General features: G+C 30.1%; 1 protein-coding gene across 1 annotated transcript in view; it reads right to left on the reverse strand.

Annotated features, from left to right (window-relative positions):
- LOC142317695 (multidrug resistance-associated protein 1-like) overlaps nt 1-20,474 on the reverse strand; it is a 203,261-nt gene extending 182,787 nt beyond the window's left edge. The window contains exons 1-2 of the mRNA XM_075354243.1: nt 20,345-20,474; nt 7,649-7,825 (exon numbers count right to left, since the gene is read on the reverse strand). Of these exons, the coding sequence (XP_075210358.1) occupies nt 7,649-7,825; nt 20,345-20,374 (207 nt within the window). The 5' untranslated portion in view covers nt 20,375-20,474. The remainder of the gene's footprint in view (nt 1-7,648; nt 7,826-20,344) is intronic.
- Between the last annotated feature and the right edge of the window lie 1,359 nt (nt 20,475-21,833).

A 21,833-nucleotide genomic window follows, 5' to 3' on the forward strand; every position in this document is an offset into this window, starting at 1 on the left:
TACAATTCACCCACACACTAATCACCATACTTTCACAGCACGTAACAGTTCTTTCACAGCACGTAACATTAAGATTTGTTGTTGCTCTATTAAGCTACTTATCCATGTTGATTTATATTTTTTCCAACTAAACTAAACCAAATTAATTTGCAAAGTACGTAAATAAAAAAGTGGTCCTTTCAAAATATTCAATACTAGAAAGTCAGTTTTATTATGCGAATAAGTAGTATGATACCAATATTTCCAAATTAGATTATCAAAGAGTAAGTAAAACACCAGAAGCAACTGTATTCATCTGTCTGTGAGGTTACTATCACCAACTCGCTTAACTGCTGGAGAAAGGACAGCAATCCTTTTATAGAAGTCATTAAGAAACTTGTTTGAACATGTGTGATTAGGAGTGCACACATGGGACAGAGAAGCGCTATATACCGTATGGCATGTAAGAACCCATTGGTATTGCATATTTGTTCTTGCTCATCAGATAACTGATATTCTTATTGTCTTCTGTTCCACTGCACTAATAATAATAAATAAATGCTAATAATAATAAAAATATCTGTTGTATTAATCATTTTTTATTATAATATAAAATTTTTGTACATTGTATAATAGTTTTTTTTATAGTGTTGTGTCTGTTTGTATATCACCTTGAGGAACTCTGACTATCACAAGTGGAACATGTACCACAGTTTGAGAACACCAAAATAACTAATAATAACATTTTTGTTCTGTAATACTTATGATCATGATCCCTAATATTTTTTTCTAGATTCTTCCTAAGTACATGTGCTACATATTAATTTAAGCCTAAACCACCAAAACTAGACCTAAATGTTGTTTCATATTTAGGCCTATGTTATATTATATTAGTCACCAAATAGGAAGGTATAAATTCCCAAAATTGTAGTAGAATATGAAAAAGTCTGTATATTTTGCACTTAATGATCATAAACAGTGATGCACATGACAAATATGGCTGATATTTTGAAGATTTAAATAAAATTATCTACTAAAAGTATAGAAAAAGGTTTGCAAAGACCCTTTTCTGAGTTGCTATATAGATTCTTGGGTGTAGTTTGACAAAAAATTATCCATTTTTTATAAACAACAAAACCTCTTTATTTGTTGAATGTAAATTGTTTAGCTGTACATCATGGAATACCACAAAGAACTTTCCTTGCATCCTTGTTCTTATTATTCATTAATGATCTTCTTCAAAAGCATTGAATGCTACCTTCTTCACAGGCAATGTGAATGCAACTACATCCAAATGTAATAATTAACAAGTTGTAAAAATGAAACAAAATCACATTAAAAAGTAATAAAAATTTAATTTATTAAAAAAAATAAGTTTAATATGAAAACATTAATACTATTATTACTTTGGTTAACTCATTTACTTCACCTTCCAATATAACCTCAGATTTAACAGAAAAACAAATCGACAAACAATAACAATTACTGTTAAAATCAAATAAGTAACAGCATTAAAATACATAAAGATTCAAATCACCAATGGTCACAAAAACCAGAAACAATTCTTAACATGTTTAATAGAACATACACCAAAATAATGATAAAAATTAAATTTTGAAATGCAATCATTATTTTAAATAAAATTGCGTAACACAATAGTACAAAAAAAATGTAAAAATTAAATACAGGAAATACGTAAACAAATTTCATAAATTCACAACATTGCAAGTAAAAAACAAAAATTAATACAAATGCAATAATATAACAGTAAACTTAACAAGAAAAAGCTGATAACACAGTTGTAGGATTTTCCCGCCACGTGGCTCGTTTCTGATGAACAGCTTACACACACAACTTAGTTTAATTAGGTTAATTTATAATATTTATCACTTTAAGTAAAATATTTTTTGTTTTTTAATTCAATGATTCTAACTAAAGCGCGTGCGCATACCGTTTTTCATTCGCACGGGTGTGGCGGTACTAGCGACCACTTTAAATACTTTCTTACTTTCTTTAAATACTTTTCTTTAAATATTATTATACTAGCGGCCATTTAACATACTTCCTTACAGTTTAAATATTATTATTTCCTTGTACAAAATAAAGGAAGTATTGTGATCGCGAAAAATGTCGGTTTTCAGATTTCAACGGAAATATCCATTTTGACTATACCTGAATCCATTTTGACTAGTTTCGTCATGACGTCTGTACGTATGTATGTACGTACGTATATATCTCGCATAACTCAAAGATGATTAGCCATAGGATGTTGAAATTCTGTACTTAGGACTGTTGCAACATTTAGTTGTGCACCTCCCCTTTTGATTGCAATCAACTGAACCAAAAGCCTTCAAAAAAAGTCCAAAATCAAAAAATAAAAATTGCATTTTTTTAAATGCAGTAATAATCTCTCATTGAGAACTTTTCAACGATATAACATAAGTGGTACTTATTTTTACTGGTTCCAGAGTTATAGCCAAATAGAATTTTAATTAATGAAATATTTGGATCTTACAAGGAAAGGCAACATCTCTTTTTTTTAATTTAAATAGATTGATTTAATTAATTAACCCGTGATTGTAAAAAAAAATTTACACTAAATAATAATTCAATAATAAAAAAAAATCAGAAGTTATTAGTGAAATAAAATTTTTATGTAACTTTAAAAATATGTATTGTAATTTAATAGGCATTATTACATATGTGTGTATATAATAGATTTGGTGAAACATCTGATTATTTAATATTAATTGAAAATGATAATTTAGAATCGTATTATTTTTGGATTTTCAAGTTTAATTTCTGTTTAATTTTATCTACATTCACAAAAACATCATACTAAATAACAACATCATAAATTCAACATACAACAAAATAAATTGCAAAAAATTCTTATCTTTTAGTTCATTACTGCTCTGATATTGTTGATCATGATTTCGTTTATTTTTTTTGTTGCCAAATATTTAATCACTCTTTGGTTTGATATCATTCTCCTGATCTTAATTTGTGTACACGGTCTAGTTTTCAAATTTTCTCTCTCTTTATGTTCATCAATCTTTCTTAATCTTTTTATTCTTTCTTTGGTTTTAACATTTTCTTCCCCTTCACATTCATCTTCTTATCATTTTTTTGAGGAATATTTCTTCATATTATCTTTCTTTTTCCTGTATGATTGTTTCTTTTTCATTTTTGATTATTCACCAAATAATCTAATAAAAACTGAATATTTTGCACCGTAAGGTCGAAATTAACAATTGTAACCAGTATACAGGAGTTCACTAAACGGAATAGTTTAATTATCATTAACTTTTATTTATACCACTCACCAGAAATCTAAAACGTTTGTTAATCAGCAACTCACAAAGATACGAATAATACCAATCTAGTAATACTAGTAATAAAGGGATTTTTGCTCTACCCTAATAATTCGTGTAAGATTGTTGAATTAATAATTGTATAAATATTTGATGTTAATAAAAACTAATATTTCAGCAATTGTGTAATTGTCCACTTATGAAAGAATTGAAGGATCTTTATCACACTTTCAAATGAAATAATTTTAAATGAAGTGCAGCAAAAAGTGTGCATATGTAATATAATAGGCGTACAAGGAAGTTATGTAGTGTCCATGTACGATTTTTTATTTATTTCATTCTACCGCTCGACTGTGCCGTTATAACACATCTGGTGCCGAAGGGTAAACTGACAAAGGAAGAAAGACGATTACAGCCTGTTTACGCCGTTTGCGTAAAGTCGTTTTATTCCAATGAATTCAAGGTTATGGTCGAGTCTTGTAGGTTACAGTCTTGGTAATTTTATTTTGCATTTTTGTAAGGCTTATCTACGTGTATTTTTAAATAGGTAGTTTGGGTTTGTTTTCGATATCATTTCTCTCAGGCTCCAGCTTGACTGACTGTTGCATCATCGTATTGGTGTCAATGTATTTCATATCTCGCATTTTTTATTGCTGTTTAGTCTTAATATATATATTAGGCTTAGTGTTTTTTATTCTCAACCAATTTCAATATTGTCATAGTTCCTAGAAGTTTTTTTCTCTTTGTCGACCCTGATGTCATTTCTTCAACTTGCGTATTCAGAATTTATTTTATCAGTCTTACGTAATTCTTTAGTGGTCTGCTTGCTTGTAAATTATTTTTGTTATGTCTTCGTTCTCGAATTCCACATGTTTTCTCTAATCGTTCTCATACTAACACTAAGACACTACTCTTGTTGCCAACACACACTCTCTTAGGTCTGCCTAGCTGTGGTTTCCCCCTCTTTTCGTTCACGCCATCTTTTCGTCAGAGTAGATCAGACTTTCACCATGTCGAGTCGCCTATGACTTTTCGCTCTCCAACTTTGTGCTAATATCTTCATCGCATTCATACTCGCATACACGTTGCGGTATTTCTCTGTCGAAATTATCTCTAGTTCTACCCGTCAGTGATTCGTTATTTCACCGATCTCTGTTTTGTTTTTGCCTCGTTTCTTTGTCAAGTTTAATCTTCGAATTCTGTATATTACTTCTATGCTGAAAGTGCTTCAATTACTACAAACTGCAATTTCTATCGACGCCGAATCTTCTCGAGCTGCTGATTACATTTTCATCGATGCAGAATCTCTCCAAACTCGTTGCTACATTTTTGAGACGCCTCGTCCTGCTCAACCGCTAAATCACGTCTCACCCCTGCATTCCTGATACACCACTGATACAACAGTTATTTTATCATTAAAATTTGTGGAACATTCAGTTTATCATACCTTACCTTTCAAATTTAGTTTAAAAAGCCATTTATTCACTTAAGTGCAATCATGATAGGTGACTTACCTATTTTACGTGTTTTATTATTGCAATTTGTTGTTATGGTAATTAACTCCATAATTTAATCTTGTAACTTGTTGTTCGCCGAGATTAATGTTTTTCTACGCATGAACTGTGTTCATAATACTTCTCGTAAATTAACCTAAAGCAAATTACTCCTGATGTGCCGTTATGTTTTAGGACTTCTTTGTAATTTTATATTTTCAAGAAAGCTTACTAGTAAAGGAACTCTATTTATATGTTTATTTATTTTAATTTGATTATTGTAATTAACTCTTTTTGTACTATAATATTATTGTGGCCTTTTTTCTACATTAAACTAGAATTACATGTTTGAATTATTTAATGCTAAGTTTGTTGTTCATAAATCAGGAAAGGCCAGTGCCAATTAAGATTTACTGTAATTTATTTTTCTAAGTTAATGACATTTGTTCATTCCTAATTTTTCAATATTACAGCATTTGTCAGTAATGCAATAGTTTTCCAGTTTTACTATGTTTATTGATGTTTTTTTTTAAGTATATTTTTTGTAAATCTCATTTAATATTATTATTACTTATATGCTGATATTTCTTATGTAAAATTAAGTTATGTTTATTTCCTAATTTCATTTAATTTAAGGTTATGTTCAGTTGTTTTACATAATTAAAGTCCAATTTCGTTTGGCAAATACGAGCTGTGTGTTTTTTGTTAACTTTACCAAACACAGCCTCTGTAAATCAGTGCTACACTAGCGCTCCTTGTGGTGAGAAGGGGTACTAATAAAACACTGTACCCACTTAATTATTAGTTTATTAAGAGCATTTTTTTAGGGTGGGGATGCGATTTTATTAAAAAACCTTTTTTGTAAATATTATTTTTTAATTGTTAACAAATGTGTCTAAGAACAGAGGATCTTAATTAGGCGAAATCTCAAGACACTGTGGGTGACTTGCTGTGCAGCCTCACCCCATTGACCTTTTAAATTGAATGGCATCAATGCCCCGTATATAGAAGTAATCTGACCAAGTTTGATCAAAATCGGTCGAGTAGTTCTGGAGATATAAAGTGATTTAGAGGCCAACAACCCGAGCACATACGTACATACCAAGATATGAAAATCTCCATCTGGTTTTTTGGTTCCTTAGGTACCAAAACGTAAAGATCCAGTGAAAACTGCTTATGCCCAAATTGGACTGATTACCTTCTAATGGCAGTCTTAATAGTGTCTGCATCAACTGGCATGGATGAAACTCATTTCAAAACTAAAATGGGATGATAATGAATAACATGGGACTATTTCAAAGTAATCTACCAATTATATCACAGATGATCTATTTAATGAGTTATGCTGACTTAGTTATTATATTTGACCCAAGTGGACCTTCAAGCGAAACAGGGGATGCACTAACTACACTACTTTTGTCTGTTGAGAAGAAATTGTTTACTGTATTTAATAACTTTGTTTATAAATACATAATGATATCTAGTATGAAGAAAGTGAGTTTGTTTTATCCTAGTCAACAACTGAAAGGCATTTTTGTTAATAAATAATTTTACAGGTTCATTCAAGTTGTATGTAAATTTGGGCAATTCAAATTTTGAATTTTCTTCTAATTACTCAAATAATTATTCTAAATTTTGTATACAAATGAACAAAAAATTAAGAAAGACAAAATATTATAGAAATTGTTTGTTGTCTTCACAAAAAAAAAAATATGATTGGTATTCTAAATCAACAGCATGACAACCAAATAAATGTTTAACACTTTTCAGTTCATCATGTTTCATCTTAAAATTTTTTAAATATCTAAGCGTTATTAAACATTTTAATCCTTCTTTTTTTTCAATAAACTGTGTAAAATAGTTTAACGTATAAAAATTTGTAAATAATTAATAATGATGAATAAATACAAAATTTTAAATCTCATTCTTTTTCTTAATTTTTTTTTTATTGGCTCTTGTTTATTTAAATCTTTTTTCAAGGATGGTTAAAAATCTTAATTTTAGTGTGGATAGTTAAATAAATTAAAAAGTATATATATATAATATAAATTTCTATAAATCGTTATAATTTTATTTAAAAAAAAAACGTGGTTTACTGATAAAAATTGGACTGCAGCAAACGGCAGCAGAAAGCGCAATAACAGTAACTGGATTCTACCCTTTACAAATATAACCCGGAATTAAACATACTTCTTTAGTTATGTACATATTAAAAGCAGCAGCAATTCCAAGTATATGACATAGCAAAATGTTATTTCACCGGCAACCTGCAGAACGGAACTTTAACAAAGTTTTGTACAAAAGTATAGGTAAGGACATTTAATTATACAAGCATTCTCTTTTTTCAAGGTGGCTTGAATTTGAATGGACACTGAAAGATAGTAAAACGAAAATCCCTTCATTTTCAAAAAAAAAATCCATAGACTGAAGCCTTAACTAAAATCCATAAGTCAGATCACAGGTTTTGAAAATCTATTCCTGTAAATACTTTATCACACTATACTTAACACAAATAAAAGGTGTTAAAGTTTATACTTTAACACACGCGCGCGCGCTCGCTCGCTCACTCTCTGTATGCATGTACATACAAACACACACACTGCAATTATTTTAGTATCCTTTTAAAATACGTCCATTTCACAACAATAGAAAGAGTGGAGTATAATAGTTTTTATAGGAGTACGTTTTTCAAAGTCTGTAATCTGATAATTTTTTTTGATTTTACATTTTTTATCTTAAAGTTTTCTTTTTTCTATCTTTTAGCATACATTCAAATTCAAGCCATCTTCCATCTAGAAAATGCCTGGTGAAATTCAGGTCATTTAAAAACTTTTACAAAGTTAAATCAGTTGAATTAATTACCAGTTTACAATAATAGATCCAGCTGCGCGGAATATCTCTACAAAGGCTACGTGAAATATACCAGTACTCTAATGGTGAAAATAACCAAAGTAATGCTAATGGAGTCCAAACTACAACAGTTTTCTTGAAGCAATCAGTAAAATCTGGTTCACTGGTATACCAAGTAATGTTTAAATCCTGAAAAAAAATTATACCATTATTAATTTTGAGCATATTCAGGTAGCAAATGAAACAGATAGGTTAAACAGCAAGAGAAGTTAAGTGCCATTATTTTAATTGAAAAATAAAAAAAATTCTTTAATTCACTGGTTGCAATATCTACATCTTTTTCTCTTGTTAACAGTGAAAACAAAACTTATTCTAATATTTAAAAATTTTAAGATAACAGCCAAAGGTTATAACAATCCTGAAGACGGAGTTCCAAAACAAGAACTAAATGTTCGGTGAATAATTAGTCCCTTCTTTGCTCAGTAATATATAGTATCAAAAAGCAATAAACAGTTTTTTTTCATCTTTTATTTGACTGGTTTGACACACATTTCCACAAAAAAAATCTGTTTTTGTACTAATAAACCTTCCACAAACTTCACATACATGCTACACTACTCTCAATTATATAATTTATAGAATTTTAATTAAACTCCCTCTATGATGAATCATGAGACCTTGTCAATGGTGAGGGAACTTGAGTGCTCAGTGATACAGAGTAGCTAGACCGAGGATGCAACCATATCGGAGAAGTATCTGTTGAGAGCCAGACTAAGGAATAATCCCTGAAAGAAGGCAGCAGCTCCTTCAGTAATTGTTAAGAGCGTATGTCAGGAGGACTTAAACGGCCATATCAATAACGCTCAATCTTCTGACTACTGCACAGCTGAAAGCAATGGAAAACTACGGCTGTTTTTTTTTTCCAAGAAAATGTAGCTCTCTGCATTTTCATGTAACAAGGATGGAGGTGCCTTTCTTGGTAAAATATTCCGGAGGTAAACACTAGTTTCACGTTCGGACTCCTAAGGAAGGGGTCACGAGAAAATTAAAAAATAACGTTCTATGAGTCGGAGTGTGGAATGTTAGAAGTCTAAAAAAGTTGGTAGGTTAGAAAATTTAAAAGGGGAAATGGATAGGATAAATATAGATGTAGTAGGAATTAGTGAGGTTCGGTGGGAAGAGGAAAACGACTTTTGAACAGGTGATTTTAGAATAATTAACTCAGCTTCAAAGGAAGGAGGAATACGCCCTCACACATTCAGACATCACAGTCAACAGACACGGACCTCACACCAACAACATACCAAACATCAGACTAAATCTCACTACACACTCCACAACATCCAATTATCACTCAGAAAACATACCTCACGCCGCACACTCTACACATCACATCCAACCACATAAACAAACACCTCACAGACAATCGAATACTATAGTATACTTATCTCACGGGTCCCCGCACCCTCCAACGTCCCTTCTTCTACCCCTGTAAGACTCCTCCCAGACGTACAGCTCCTCCATGATCTTCTTAGCAAACCTTGCTACAGCCGTCCAGTTTTCCGTGCTTTCCAACATGATCTGCTGCAGTTCCTCTGGAAGGAACATATCCCTTTTTTCTAGTGTCCAATATTTCTCTCCTCAAATCGGGGGCACCAAACAACAGAGACGTGATATGTTGTCTCTTCCTCGTTTACACTCATCAGACAACTAGTGTTGTGATCTAGCTTAAACCTAAAAAGGTATTCTCTGAATCCCCCTGTGGCCTGCTAGAAACTGTGCGAGAAAGTAATCCAGCGAGCCATGGGCCCATTCGCACCAACTGCTCAGGTCCTCAGTTATGCGGTGGGTCCATCGGCCTCTATTACTAGTGTCCCACCCCATCTGCCATTCTCTTCTCATTTCTTCCATGATGAAGCTAGCCACTCTCCGTTTTTCCGCAGGTGTTGACGCCCGTCGCTCTTTAATCTTCTCTCTGCGGATGATCTCCAGATTGACATATAATATTCCCACCAAAACTTCGACTGCCTCTCGAGAAACCGTGCTATATTCAGCTGTAATACGCAGGCAGCTCCTTCTGTGTATTGATTCGAGAGCACCCCTGTACAAGCTATATCTAATTACCCCTCCCCATATCTTGGCACCGTAAAATGACGTGAAGTATATCACTCCAGACTGCTGCCTCGGTCCCCCACAGTTCGGCAGTAATCTGACAACCAGACGCATGAACTTTTCATCCTTCAAGCAGGCCTCCAAGACGTGGGTGCCGAAACGCATCCTGGCATCCACCCATATTCCAAGATATTTTATCGCAGTCCTTGAAGCTATCCTTTGGCCCTCAAGTACCATCTTCAATGTTGGCCTTCGCTTGGTTGTTGTAATTACAACAATTTCCGTCTTATCTGTAGCCACAGTTAACCCGATTCTGGCCATCCAGGTTTTTATTGTTGTGTATGAGCCTTGTTTCTGAGGACTCTCTCAGGGTACTCGACTCCACCATGAGGACTCCACCAAGTCGTCTGCGTAACCTACCAGAGTGACGCCCGGCGGTAGAGAAGTGCGAAATACGCCATCATACACTATATTCTAAAGTGTCGGCCCAAGGATCGACCCTAGTGGAATTCCTCTATCTATGCACCATTCGACCGCTCTGTCCTTCACTTCGTAGATCAATTTGTGTTCATTGAAATAGGAGAGGATCATCCTTCTCAGATATTGGGAGACTCTCATATTCTCCAGTGCAGTCCTAATGGCGTCATTGGTCACACAGTTAAATGCGTTAATCGTCAAGCGCCACGAGCACGCAGATCTTTCTCCCTCCAATGATTCTCCCTGCCATACTAACAACTTCCGATACCGCGTCCAAAGCAGATCTTCCTCTGCGAAAACCAAGTTGTTTATCCGAAAGTCCCACTGCATCCTCAATAACTCTGGTCAACCTCTGCAGCAGCATGCGCTCGAGTTATCTCTGGCAACCCTAATCTAAGGGTGATAATCTAGGTTGCAACTCTAATCTAAGAGAATATTAAATTGATCATGTAGTCATTTCAAGAAAAAGTAACAGTAGTCCAGTCAATTAATTTGGACTCCATGAGCTAACATTTAAAATAATAAAAAAGTTATTTTTGCAATAATGGCCATTTTTAACAGTTTTAAGGTTTTTTGCAGTAAATAATTTACAAAACTCAACGTTCAAGGGCTTAAATTATAGGTACTGCAAATGCGACCAACTTTTATTCAGTACCTTTTCGCGTAGGAAGTTTACCTTAGCCTACAAAATTGAAAAACCGATTTTCACCACCTCAGAACGACCACCATTTTGTCCAGTTAGCGAAAATTTTGTCCAATCGCATATAAACAACTTATATTTACCTTAATCTACAACCCCATATACTTTCCTAAACTCTACTAATTTTCTTCAAAAATAGACCTTTTTTTCCCCCCATCTACTGGACTATAGAGAAATAATGAATATCAAAGCTAGAAATGCACAAACTTAGAACATATCATTACTAACTTAATTAAATTTATTCCCCAGGCAAAAATTTATTAGAGCTACAATCTTAAAATTGATATAGATAAATTAATATCAGACCTACAAATTAAAGAAAAATTTGGGGAAAAATTGGAACGACAGGTCAACGTGTTGAGAAGAAATGAAAAGAAAGTAGAAGCTGCTGAAGAAACTTGTCTTTTTGAAGAAAAAAAAATCGTAGATGTTGAAATCAAAAATATTAAATGGTTTTAGATGATTCTAGAAAATTTGCAAATTCAGATATTCTTGATGAAAAAGAGATTAAGAGTATGACTAAAACGCTTAAAAATCATAAATCTGCTGGAGAAGATTCAATAGTTGCAGAAACCTGAGAAAATTATTAGAAACAATATTGAAGAAAATTACCGGATTACTGGAAATATGCATTTACACAACTGCTTCATAAAAAGGATGATCAAATGGATATTAATATATAGAGAATATCCCCTTTACCAGTGACATAAAATTTTATCTCTAGCTTTATTAATCAAAAAATCTCTTTCGGCATGCTGAAAAGCGGAGGTAGCTAAGTAGTTTCACCGGTGCTAAGTAGGGGATAAAAAGATTTCCACCTTAAAGTTAAGAAAAACTTCAAATTTACTGAATACCACAATGGTTGCATATGAAAAAAAAGATTCTCATGTTTAGCATACGACAAGCCCTATCTTCTTACAATTCCAACAACATTTTGGTCATCCCTTGCCGTAAGGGTTGGTCATATCAAAAATTGTTACAGACAAAAGTTTTAGGTTATCTTTAGAGGACTAACGACCACTTTAAACTGATTCAATACTGTGCTTATTAAGGGAGGTATGATTTTTTTTTGTCATTAAAACCCCATTTTTTCCATCCCTTGGGCTAATGGTTGGTTGGTGATATCAAAAGATTTTACATAGGTAAGTTTTAGGCCCTTATCCAAAGAATAGTAGTAACTTTAAACGAGTTCGATATTTTACTTTTTAAGAAAGTTATAGCAATATTTTGTTTTTTCCGAAAAAGCCCCCCCCCCCCATTTCCATCCCCATGGTCCCATTAATGAACTTGACCAAGATTTTGGATCATTATTTTCTGTGTATCAATTTGAAAGTGATTGGTGCAAAATTATGGCAGTTATCGTGTCCACAAGAAAATGAAATATATATATATAAATGTATATATAAACTTTTGAACTGACGATGATTTTGGGGTCTGAGGGATGTGAAATGCAAAGATATGTCAAAATTTTCCACAAGTCAAATCATGGTACCCATTACAATAGGTAGCTTTCTTATGAAATCTACCTACCAGAAGGCAAAACTGATAATTAATTGGAAGAATATCAAGGGGGTTTTAAGAAAAGTAGATCATGTACAGACAAATTTTGAATTTAAAATTATTCATTCATCAGCAATGGAATGAACATTTTGTAACTACATTTGAATCTTGTATGACTGTATTGACAGAAAATTTATTATTCGTTGGTATTTTGGAAGAATTCAGTTAGGTGCTAAAACTTAAGTGATAACTAAACAAATTTAATAAATGTAAAGTCTAAAATTAAATTTATTGGTGAAATTTCAGAACCTGTGAAATTAAAACAGAACTCAAGCAAAAAATGTAACTTTCAACAATCTTATTTAAATGTGTACTGGAAAAAATGACTAGAGAATGGAGGAGGAGATTATAAGAAAATGGAAAAAGCAAACAGATTAAATCTGGATATAAATATAAAAATTTGAAGATCAAATGTTTGGCATTTGCAGATGATTTAGCATTTTTTTTTTTTAATAAAGAATGTAAAAACGGCAACAGATCAAGTAAAAGCATAATAAAAGAAATAACAGGAAAAATTGGTTTGAAAATATCCTAACAGAATTTGTGGCCAATAGAAATAGAAAATTCATTGACTGTGCAGGGAATGTGCAGAGAAATAAAGAAATTGGTAAAGAAAGAACAGGAAAATCTTGGGGCCTAAAAAAAAGAAGAAAGATGCAGAAAAAGGAATTTATATGTAAAAGGGAAATTTATCAAACATTGTTCTGTTGGGATTAATTTATTAATAATTGTTAATTATTTATAAATAGAAAAGATTAAATTAAATTTAGCATCAACAATAACACAGATGTACAATAAAGATGTTTTCTTATACTGAGTACAAACAGTATCTATTGTTGAACAAGTAACAGTAATGAAAATTATTTATTTTTATTATACTTCTTTGTTTTAATTTCGTTATCGTATTTTCTTTCATGTTTTTGAAAATGAACTATTAGTTTAATTGTTTTGATACAAATTTTTCTTTAATTATGTTTCACTTTTAGAAAATTGAACTTAATGTCAAACGTGACAGATTGGAATACATTCACGGGAATGGGAAATGATTTCAAAATAAACAATAACAAAGTTTTATTTACAATTGTTTTTGTTTAAAATACAGTATTTACTCTTGTGTTCAGCAATTTTTTTTTGGCAACTTTTGCATTTTTTTACAAAAGTGTACAGATATTACATAATTTTATATGATTTCACAGGTTTTCCCAAAAATTACTTCAATGAACAAGAGTGGAATTATTTTTTTCCATTAACTGATTATGTAAAATTAATCTAAAAACAAAACAGTAGTCTGCATTACATGCAAGGGTTGTTCCACATTAATTTATCTTTTCAGAGTAAAGAAGGGGGAAATTTTTGGTTGGCTATAAGCCAAAAGCAAAATGTTTCTAGATCGATGTTTACAAGAACTTTTTTCATTATTTTAATCAAAGGAATATGCTTGTAAAGTTTAACACTAACATCCTGCAGTACCACTCTCTACACAAAATACTGAAGATTAGTAATTTAGTAAAGAATGTAAAGATAGTAAAAAGGAAAATAAAAAAAGACACTGCTGAACACAAAATACTGGATGTAGCAAATGTTCAAAAACTATTTAACATTTTCTGAGTTTAAAAATATAACAGGTAACAGCAAACAAATATGAATTATGCTCTTCAAACAGGAAGGATAGAAAAAATAGGTTATGATCTGTGGCTTTGATAAAAACTTTTCAGAACTATTTTCCTTCCATCATTAGTGACTGTAATATAAGCATGAACTAAATTCGAATTCTGGAGCATATTTTCTAGTTACTGGAAAGTGAGAATTTGTAAACAATTTAATAATCTGTGTTAGTGAAATAGCATTTTTATGACTTATTTAATTTATAACTTTTTGATGTACAAGACACAACATATTTAGGAACAAAACTGTTATTAAAATAACTGTGGTGCACTTTATTTTAAGGTAAAAATTATAAAAATTTACCAATCAGAGCTATATTTCACTTTAATATGTTACGCTTCTTCAGGCAGAATAGGGAGTACGGAGTGCAGAATATGATGATGCTGTTGCTTAAGATGGGTTTTGAAAAAAAATTTTTATTTATGATATATTCAAATACAGTAAGTAATTTAAACTGTGTAAGTTCATTTAGAGTTGGGTTTTTTTTTAGTAATAATGATTTGAATTGCTCAAGTATGCCTAGATCACATCTTTTTTTTTTTGTTTATGTATATGATTCTTATACTTTTTTTGATGTTTTGGCATGTTTGGTTTATTTCAATGAGTTGGTTTGTAGAAATTGATTCAGTGGTAAAGTTGTGTTCTATCATTGTGGAAAACTTAAACCCTGTTTTTCCTATGTTAACTTTATCCATGTTCAGCAGTCAATAATGCATTTTGTTTTATTTATGCTTCTATATGAAATGCTGTATGTAGCCTTATTTATGCTTCTATATGAAATGCTGTATGTAGCCTTCTTTGCAATTTGTGGCCAACTTTCTCAGTAGGTTTAATAATGAAAATAAATATAATGATTTTGTTGTTTCTTTTAGTACTAACAGAACTGCATTATAAAGAGAGTTTATTTACAGTCTGCATAAAAATCTAATTATTACAATATTATAACAAGACCACAAAAGGCAAGCTCCAGTACTTGAGATCCCAGCTTTTAACTCATACTAAGAGAACCAGTAACGGAATTTGAGAACAATAATGAGAAAAAATATAAGAGCAAGATCACAACTCATAAGGGAAGATAAAAATGTTAAGTTTGTTATTTAACAAAAAGTAGAATTGAATGTGCATGTTAAGGTTTAACATTCTATTAATGTTTCATGTTACGAAGACATTTATTTAAATAATATCTAATACTACTCTTAGCCAGAACCTGGAGACATTTTATTGTCAACTTAAAATAAATTATGTCTTTACCAATTTATTTTAATTTGTAAAACAATGTGGTTTACGTATAATCATTCTAAAGCATCTATTTTGCTACACAGCACTATTAGTATTTTGTTGGTGGACAATCCCATCGTTCTGTTTCCACTTGAAACTCAAGTAGAAGTGGTCATGTTTTTCAGTTGCATGATTCTATTTATTTCGTTTTTCTTATTCTGGAAATAAATGTTATACTGTAGTAGTACAATAAAGTTTTAAGAAATTATTTATTTTTGCATTAATTTAAAAAATTAAATTTTACAGAAAACTTTGTTTTATCAACAAATCTTCTTTTAAAATTGTACATTTTTAAATCTGTCTCTTATTATTTCGGTGTATTACTTCAATTTTATTCTGTATATATTTTCCATCATTATTTTGGTGCTTATAAAGGAATATTACCATAAAAAGGTGCTGCAGCTAAAAATTTCAGTGTAGTTTATTCAGTGTTTTTGCTTATTGTTTTTACTCAAATTATAATTTCTATACAATCTTATTTTTACACATTAACTTAGCCTATTAAAAATAATAACCAAAAATTAAATTCATTTAAAAATCTGATGTGAACAATGCATGACTTCCTTGTACGCCTATTAATTACATTTTTTTTAAAATGAAAAGTGCGTAAAATTTTATTTCATTAATAACTTCTGATTCTTTTTTTATCGTTATTACTGAATCGTAAATTTTTTTTACAATCTGAGATTAATCAAATTATTAATAAATCAATATATTTAAATTAAAAAAAAAAAAGTTAAAAAATGGAGATGAAGTATGTGATTCAAACCAATTGCCCTTGTAAGATCCAAGTGCCCCTTGCCCAAGTGCCCTTGTAAGATCCAAATATTTCATTAATAAAATTTCATTTGACTATAACTCTGGAATTAATGAGTACCACTTATGATACACATTGAAAAGCTCTCAATGAGGGTTTATTACTACAGTTTAAAAAAGTCTAAAATCCAATTTTTTTTTTATTTTGGGCTTTTTTGGAGACTTTTGGTTTAGTCGATTGCAATCAAAAGGGGAGGTGCACAACTAGATGTTACAACAGTCCTAAAGCCAAAATTTCAACATCCTGCAGCTAATCATTTTTGCGTTATGCGAGATATGTATATACATAAATAAGTATGTACAGACGTCACACCGAAACTGGTCAAAATGGATTCAGGGATTGTCAAAATGGATATTTCTGTTGAAATCTGAAAACCAAAATTTTTCCTTTACTTTGTACAAAGAAGTAAAAAGCACATATTATATTTTGGTTTATTTGATAATTTATATTTTTTAAGAGATATTAAGATAATATTAAATAAATTTTATTTGTAGAATCTCCAATTTGGTCAAATACAATTATTTAATTATAACATTCATGAATAAATTTTTTATAATAGACCGTTCTACCCATTCTTATATTTTGTGATGCATTTTACTATATACAAGACATGAAAGTAAAAAAAAAAAGAATTTCACAAATTTTGTCTAGCATTAAGTATTTTTGAAAATGTGTTAGAAAAAATATTTAATTTGTAGGCTCTAGGTTTATGACTTAAAAATTCTGTTTTGGAAACAAAAACACTCAAATAATATGGTTTACTTCCTGGTCAAAAAAATTTCTAATGCATATTTTTATTAAAATGTATATATTAGTGTGAGATGGGTATAATAATGTGGAAGCTGTTGGTACAACTGGTGTTGGAGTGGGGAGGACTATTTATTGCTTGCCCAATTGAGTATTGCCAATCTGTGTCTAGCACTGGCTTTTGAACAACGTCGTGTAATTGTGTGTTGTTTGTTAAAATGCAGTTAACTGTTGAAAATTTGGAGATGAAATCTAATATTTTGTGTCGGCAAAAGTTTAGGGAAAAATTTGAAAAGGAAGCACAAGTGAAAAGTGTTATGAAGTTAGTTAAAACATATGGATGAGCAGTCGCGCTCATTCTTTTGCAGTAAGGCAATGAAGTGTAGGATAATTTCTTGGTAGACAGCAGCATCCACAGTTTTTAAAAAAAAACAAGGGAATTATTATTATTATTATTCATTGCCTTGAAACTGCACACTGTACGCTTATTTTTTTGTGGGTGTGGAGAAGATTAAAAAAAAATGAGTGGGTTTTCATTTCTTATATACATATATCCCAAATATAAATTTACATATAATTCCAAAGATGCACAAATAATAATTATGCTATTTGTAACAAAATGTATCAAATTAGAATAACACATTTATAATAAATTAATATTATTTACAAGATTTGTTTTAATTTTTACTAGCTAGTCTTTTGAAGTCAGCCTACATTTATTTATAAAAAATCATTTAATATAAATAAAAATTTAAAAAAAATTAAACAAAGGAACCACATTTAAAGTAAGACATCAACTAATGTCCAAAATCATCTATGATAAAACTATTTCAGTGACTAGTTCAAACATTAATAAACGTTGATTATATCAAAGTTTTATTAGGTCATAATTAAATAGTAATAATCAAATGAAGTATAAAATATGCTAAATATGGCACTTGAGGTTAAGGCTGATTAAAATCATCCTGCTAAAAAACATAACTACTGCTAATTCACATCAAAAAATGGTTTGGCATGTAATGTGTTAAAAAGAATAACTGAGTAAGACAGGTTTATTGGAGGAAATTAAACTTTAAAAATTAGATGAACAGTAAAACTAAAGTAATGAAATTTGACGCAAAGTATGGTGATGTTGAGTAAAATAAAGGGGTATAATAATCAAAAAGTTGCAAATTTTATATTGTAGACAAAATTACAAGGAGTGTATGAAATAAGAAGTAAAAGCACAATAGTACAATTAAAAAGAAGTTTCATTAAAAAAATGAGATATTCTATCAAACATAATTTAAGAATTAATAAGAAATTTTTAAATAATAAATATGGAGTGTAGCCCCCTACAGCAGCAAAGCATGAACAATAGAAAAGTATAAAAGGCAAGAAATAGAAAATTTAAAAATGTTTTATAAGGAGTATGTTAAAAATTAAATGCAAAGATTTTATGAGTCAAAAAAAGGGTTATGGCTTTTCATAAGTAATGCGATTCTAGCTAGAAGTTTCTTATTGTTCTTAAATAATTATTAAGTCATAAATTAAGACTCCTAGGATGGTTAATTTTGTTAACAAAGGAAGTATTAAAAAATGCAAGGCGAGACAAGGATTAGTATACATTAAGTATATAATTGGAGATGACATATTACATGTTGTAGCATGTTTTGAGAATAGTAATGAATACAAAATAAAAAGTTAACAAATTTATCCAGAAATAACTTATAACTAAAATATGTTATTAATGATTTAAATTACACAACTAAGTATTAAAATTCAGTTCATTTGCATCATACTAAAAGCACATCAAAAACAAATAAAAAACAATTTTAAAAGCACTTTATGCTAAATTTTTAGTATTTAATCATTAATGAGGAAGAGGTATAGAAATTTTTTTAAAAAATAGTTTACATTGTACAACTGCTTCCTTGATCTTTTTATATGAAATTGAAATGTTTTCCCTTATTTACTAACATTATTGGCTGATAAATAATGACCAAAAGTAAATCTGCCGTATCTTCAAGAGAAAAATATTCAAAACAGCATAAAGTAATAGCTCTCTCAAAAATTGGTGGTGATTGTTTCTTAGTGGAAGTTGATAAACCTGATTATAAGCAGAAAGATAACACCAGAAATGTTTTCAAGACAATTAATATTTCCACATAGATATAAATTCTCTTTGCAAATTATTACTGACAGATCTTTCAGCATAATTATTAGATCTAATCAACATAAGTTAAGTATTTACCATTTACTCCCAACCAGGGTAGGTGTGTTGCATTGAAACACCTTGATTCTAAGCACAGATATCAAGCAGAATAGACGTTAGGCAAGGCACTAATGGGATCCATGTTAGCATTGTTCTAATGGCATGTATGTATGAACCTTTAATAGAAAACTAATACTATAGAAATATTACTAAAGATTTCTAGCTGATAACACTCAATGCATAATAAATAAATGTCAAACGTTAAACGTCAAATAAATAAATGTCAAATGTTAAACGTTGTCTAATTCCAGTAGTCTATATAAAACCTTTTTGCAATTAAAGCACTAAAATTCTCAGTGACAAGACTAAAACTTCGAACCAAACATAGTTTTGGAATATTCACAAAGTACTGAGATCGAGAATGTAATTCACAAAGTCTTAGCCATCAATTCATTAATGTCTGTGTTCTGAAAGGTATCTAACTTATTAAGCATAATGTATATGAAATACTCCAACAAATATTGTACACCTGAAGGCAGAGGAAAATAACAGGTTAGTATTATATATTTTTTAATCTGTATAAAAAAGGATACATTAAGAATACATTCTTCAACGTAGTTGCCCAGAAAAAAGTATTGTAGAAATAAAGTAAATTACATGACATAACATCCAGTAACATTTGTGACTAAGTGCTTCACCTTTACTATAGAATTTTAAAAAACGTTTACGTTAAAATAAAAAATGATTTTATGAAATCAAAACCAAATAACAAAAAAAAAAAAATCTATATGAATAATAACACAGGTCTGATATTAAGAACCGAGTGTTCAATTATACATAACATCAAACTTAAAACCAAACATTTGATTTTTAGCACTTCAAAAACATCTAAATTGGCATTTAGATCATAATCAAAGTGGTAATAACGTTGATCTTTAAACAAATCCAATGTCAGTTTTTAAAACGGTATTAAATTTTTTTGGTTAATTGCCAAAATTTTCTTTAAAGTTTAAAATCAAAAGATATCTTGAATTCAAGGTACATGCCGAGTATTGCTATGCTTGTTTCTTACGTCGTTGGTTAAGCACGTCTCCAAATCTTATATAGTATACACAAACATACATAGTTTTAAATTTTTAACAGACGCGCTCATCTCACCCAAATTTGAGATCCGCAGAATCGATCCATTATTTATTTATTTTTTTTTTTTTTGTTTCAATAAAAATTATAATTTTGCAAAAAATAATCCTGACTTGCGAGTTAACAGAGGAAATAAACAAAACACCAGCCGCTATGATCATGCAATTACACGCAAAGAACACCTTTACTATCGAGATTCTTAACAAGAACATGATAGCCGAAAAAAATATAAAATTTTTTGTATATATATATTTTTTTTTATGAACTTTAGAGAGATATGTTGTAATAAAAAATCGAATGACATCTATAATTGCCATGAAATCAAAACAATTTCATAAAAATAATTATACTTTAACTATCACTAATTTTCGAAGAAAAATAACAAAAAGGTGTTTGTATTTATTATGAATTATAAATTTATATTCAACAGTACGTGTTATGAAAGTGCTTTTTACCTTTATTGATAGAAACTTTGATTCTACATAATCAAAAAAAGAAACTCATTTTACACTTTCACATACAAATGTTTATACATTCAACAATAATTTACAAAATGAACACACACAATTCAATAATACACTTTTCATCATTTTACAATACGTCTTCCTAACCCGAAAAATTTTTAAACTTATTAGAAAGTTGTACTAGTATTTAAAATTTTTATTGGATATGCTATTACATAGTTCATAGTTTAAAAGAAACGTTTTGTATATCGTTTTAAAGAGCTATATCTTAAAAACTAATGAGGAAAAATTGAGTATTACACCACATTAAAACTTTTTCGTCTTCTCCTTAAAAAAAAAACCCTTAAAATTGCAGAAAATTAATACAATAAGTACTCTGTTTTTCGCAGTAGTTCAATTTCTACGTTCTTTATCTTCGTTAATTCATAATATAAAAAAAATAGTGTGTAAGAATAGTAAAAAACAAAGTTTGATCTGTTGTTTAAATATTTTTTGAAAATTTTGCAAAAGTAACCGACCTTTTATTTTAATTATTTAATTAAAATGGCGAAAGATAGACGCTTCCACTCCGCCACGGAATTCAATTGGCGGAGTGGAAGCGTCTCGGCCTCGGAATGCATATCGGCATCGGAAAAAAATTTGAATTTAAGATCAATCTGTTGTATATACATTTTTAAAAAAATGTTTAAACAGTCATTTTTAAGGAGAACGCCATTTTAATTTGTGTTAACCATCGGAAAATGTTTTTTTGACATTTTTGGAAAATGTAATATTTGGGCTCTATAACTTCCGCAGACCTTTTTGTTATTTTTCTTCGAAAATTAGTGATAGTTAAAGTATAATTATTTTTATGAAATTGTTTTGATTTCATGGCAATTATAGATGTCATTCGATTTTTTATTACAACATATCTCTCTAAAGTTCATAAAAAAAAATATATATATACAAAAAATTTTATATTTTTTTCGGCTATCATGTTCTTGTTAAGAATCTCGATAGTAAAGGTGTTCTTTGCGTGTAATTGCATGATCATAGCGGCTGGT

The sequence above is a fragment of the Lycorma delicatula genome, chromosome 1, assembly GCF_047948215.1.
Source record: "Lycorma delicatula isolate Av1 chromosome 1, ASM4794821v1, whole genome shotgun sequence".
NCBI classification, from domain to species: domain Eukaryota; kingdom Metazoa; phylum Arthropoda; class Insecta; order Hemiptera; family Fulgoridae; genus Lycorma; species Lycorma delicatula.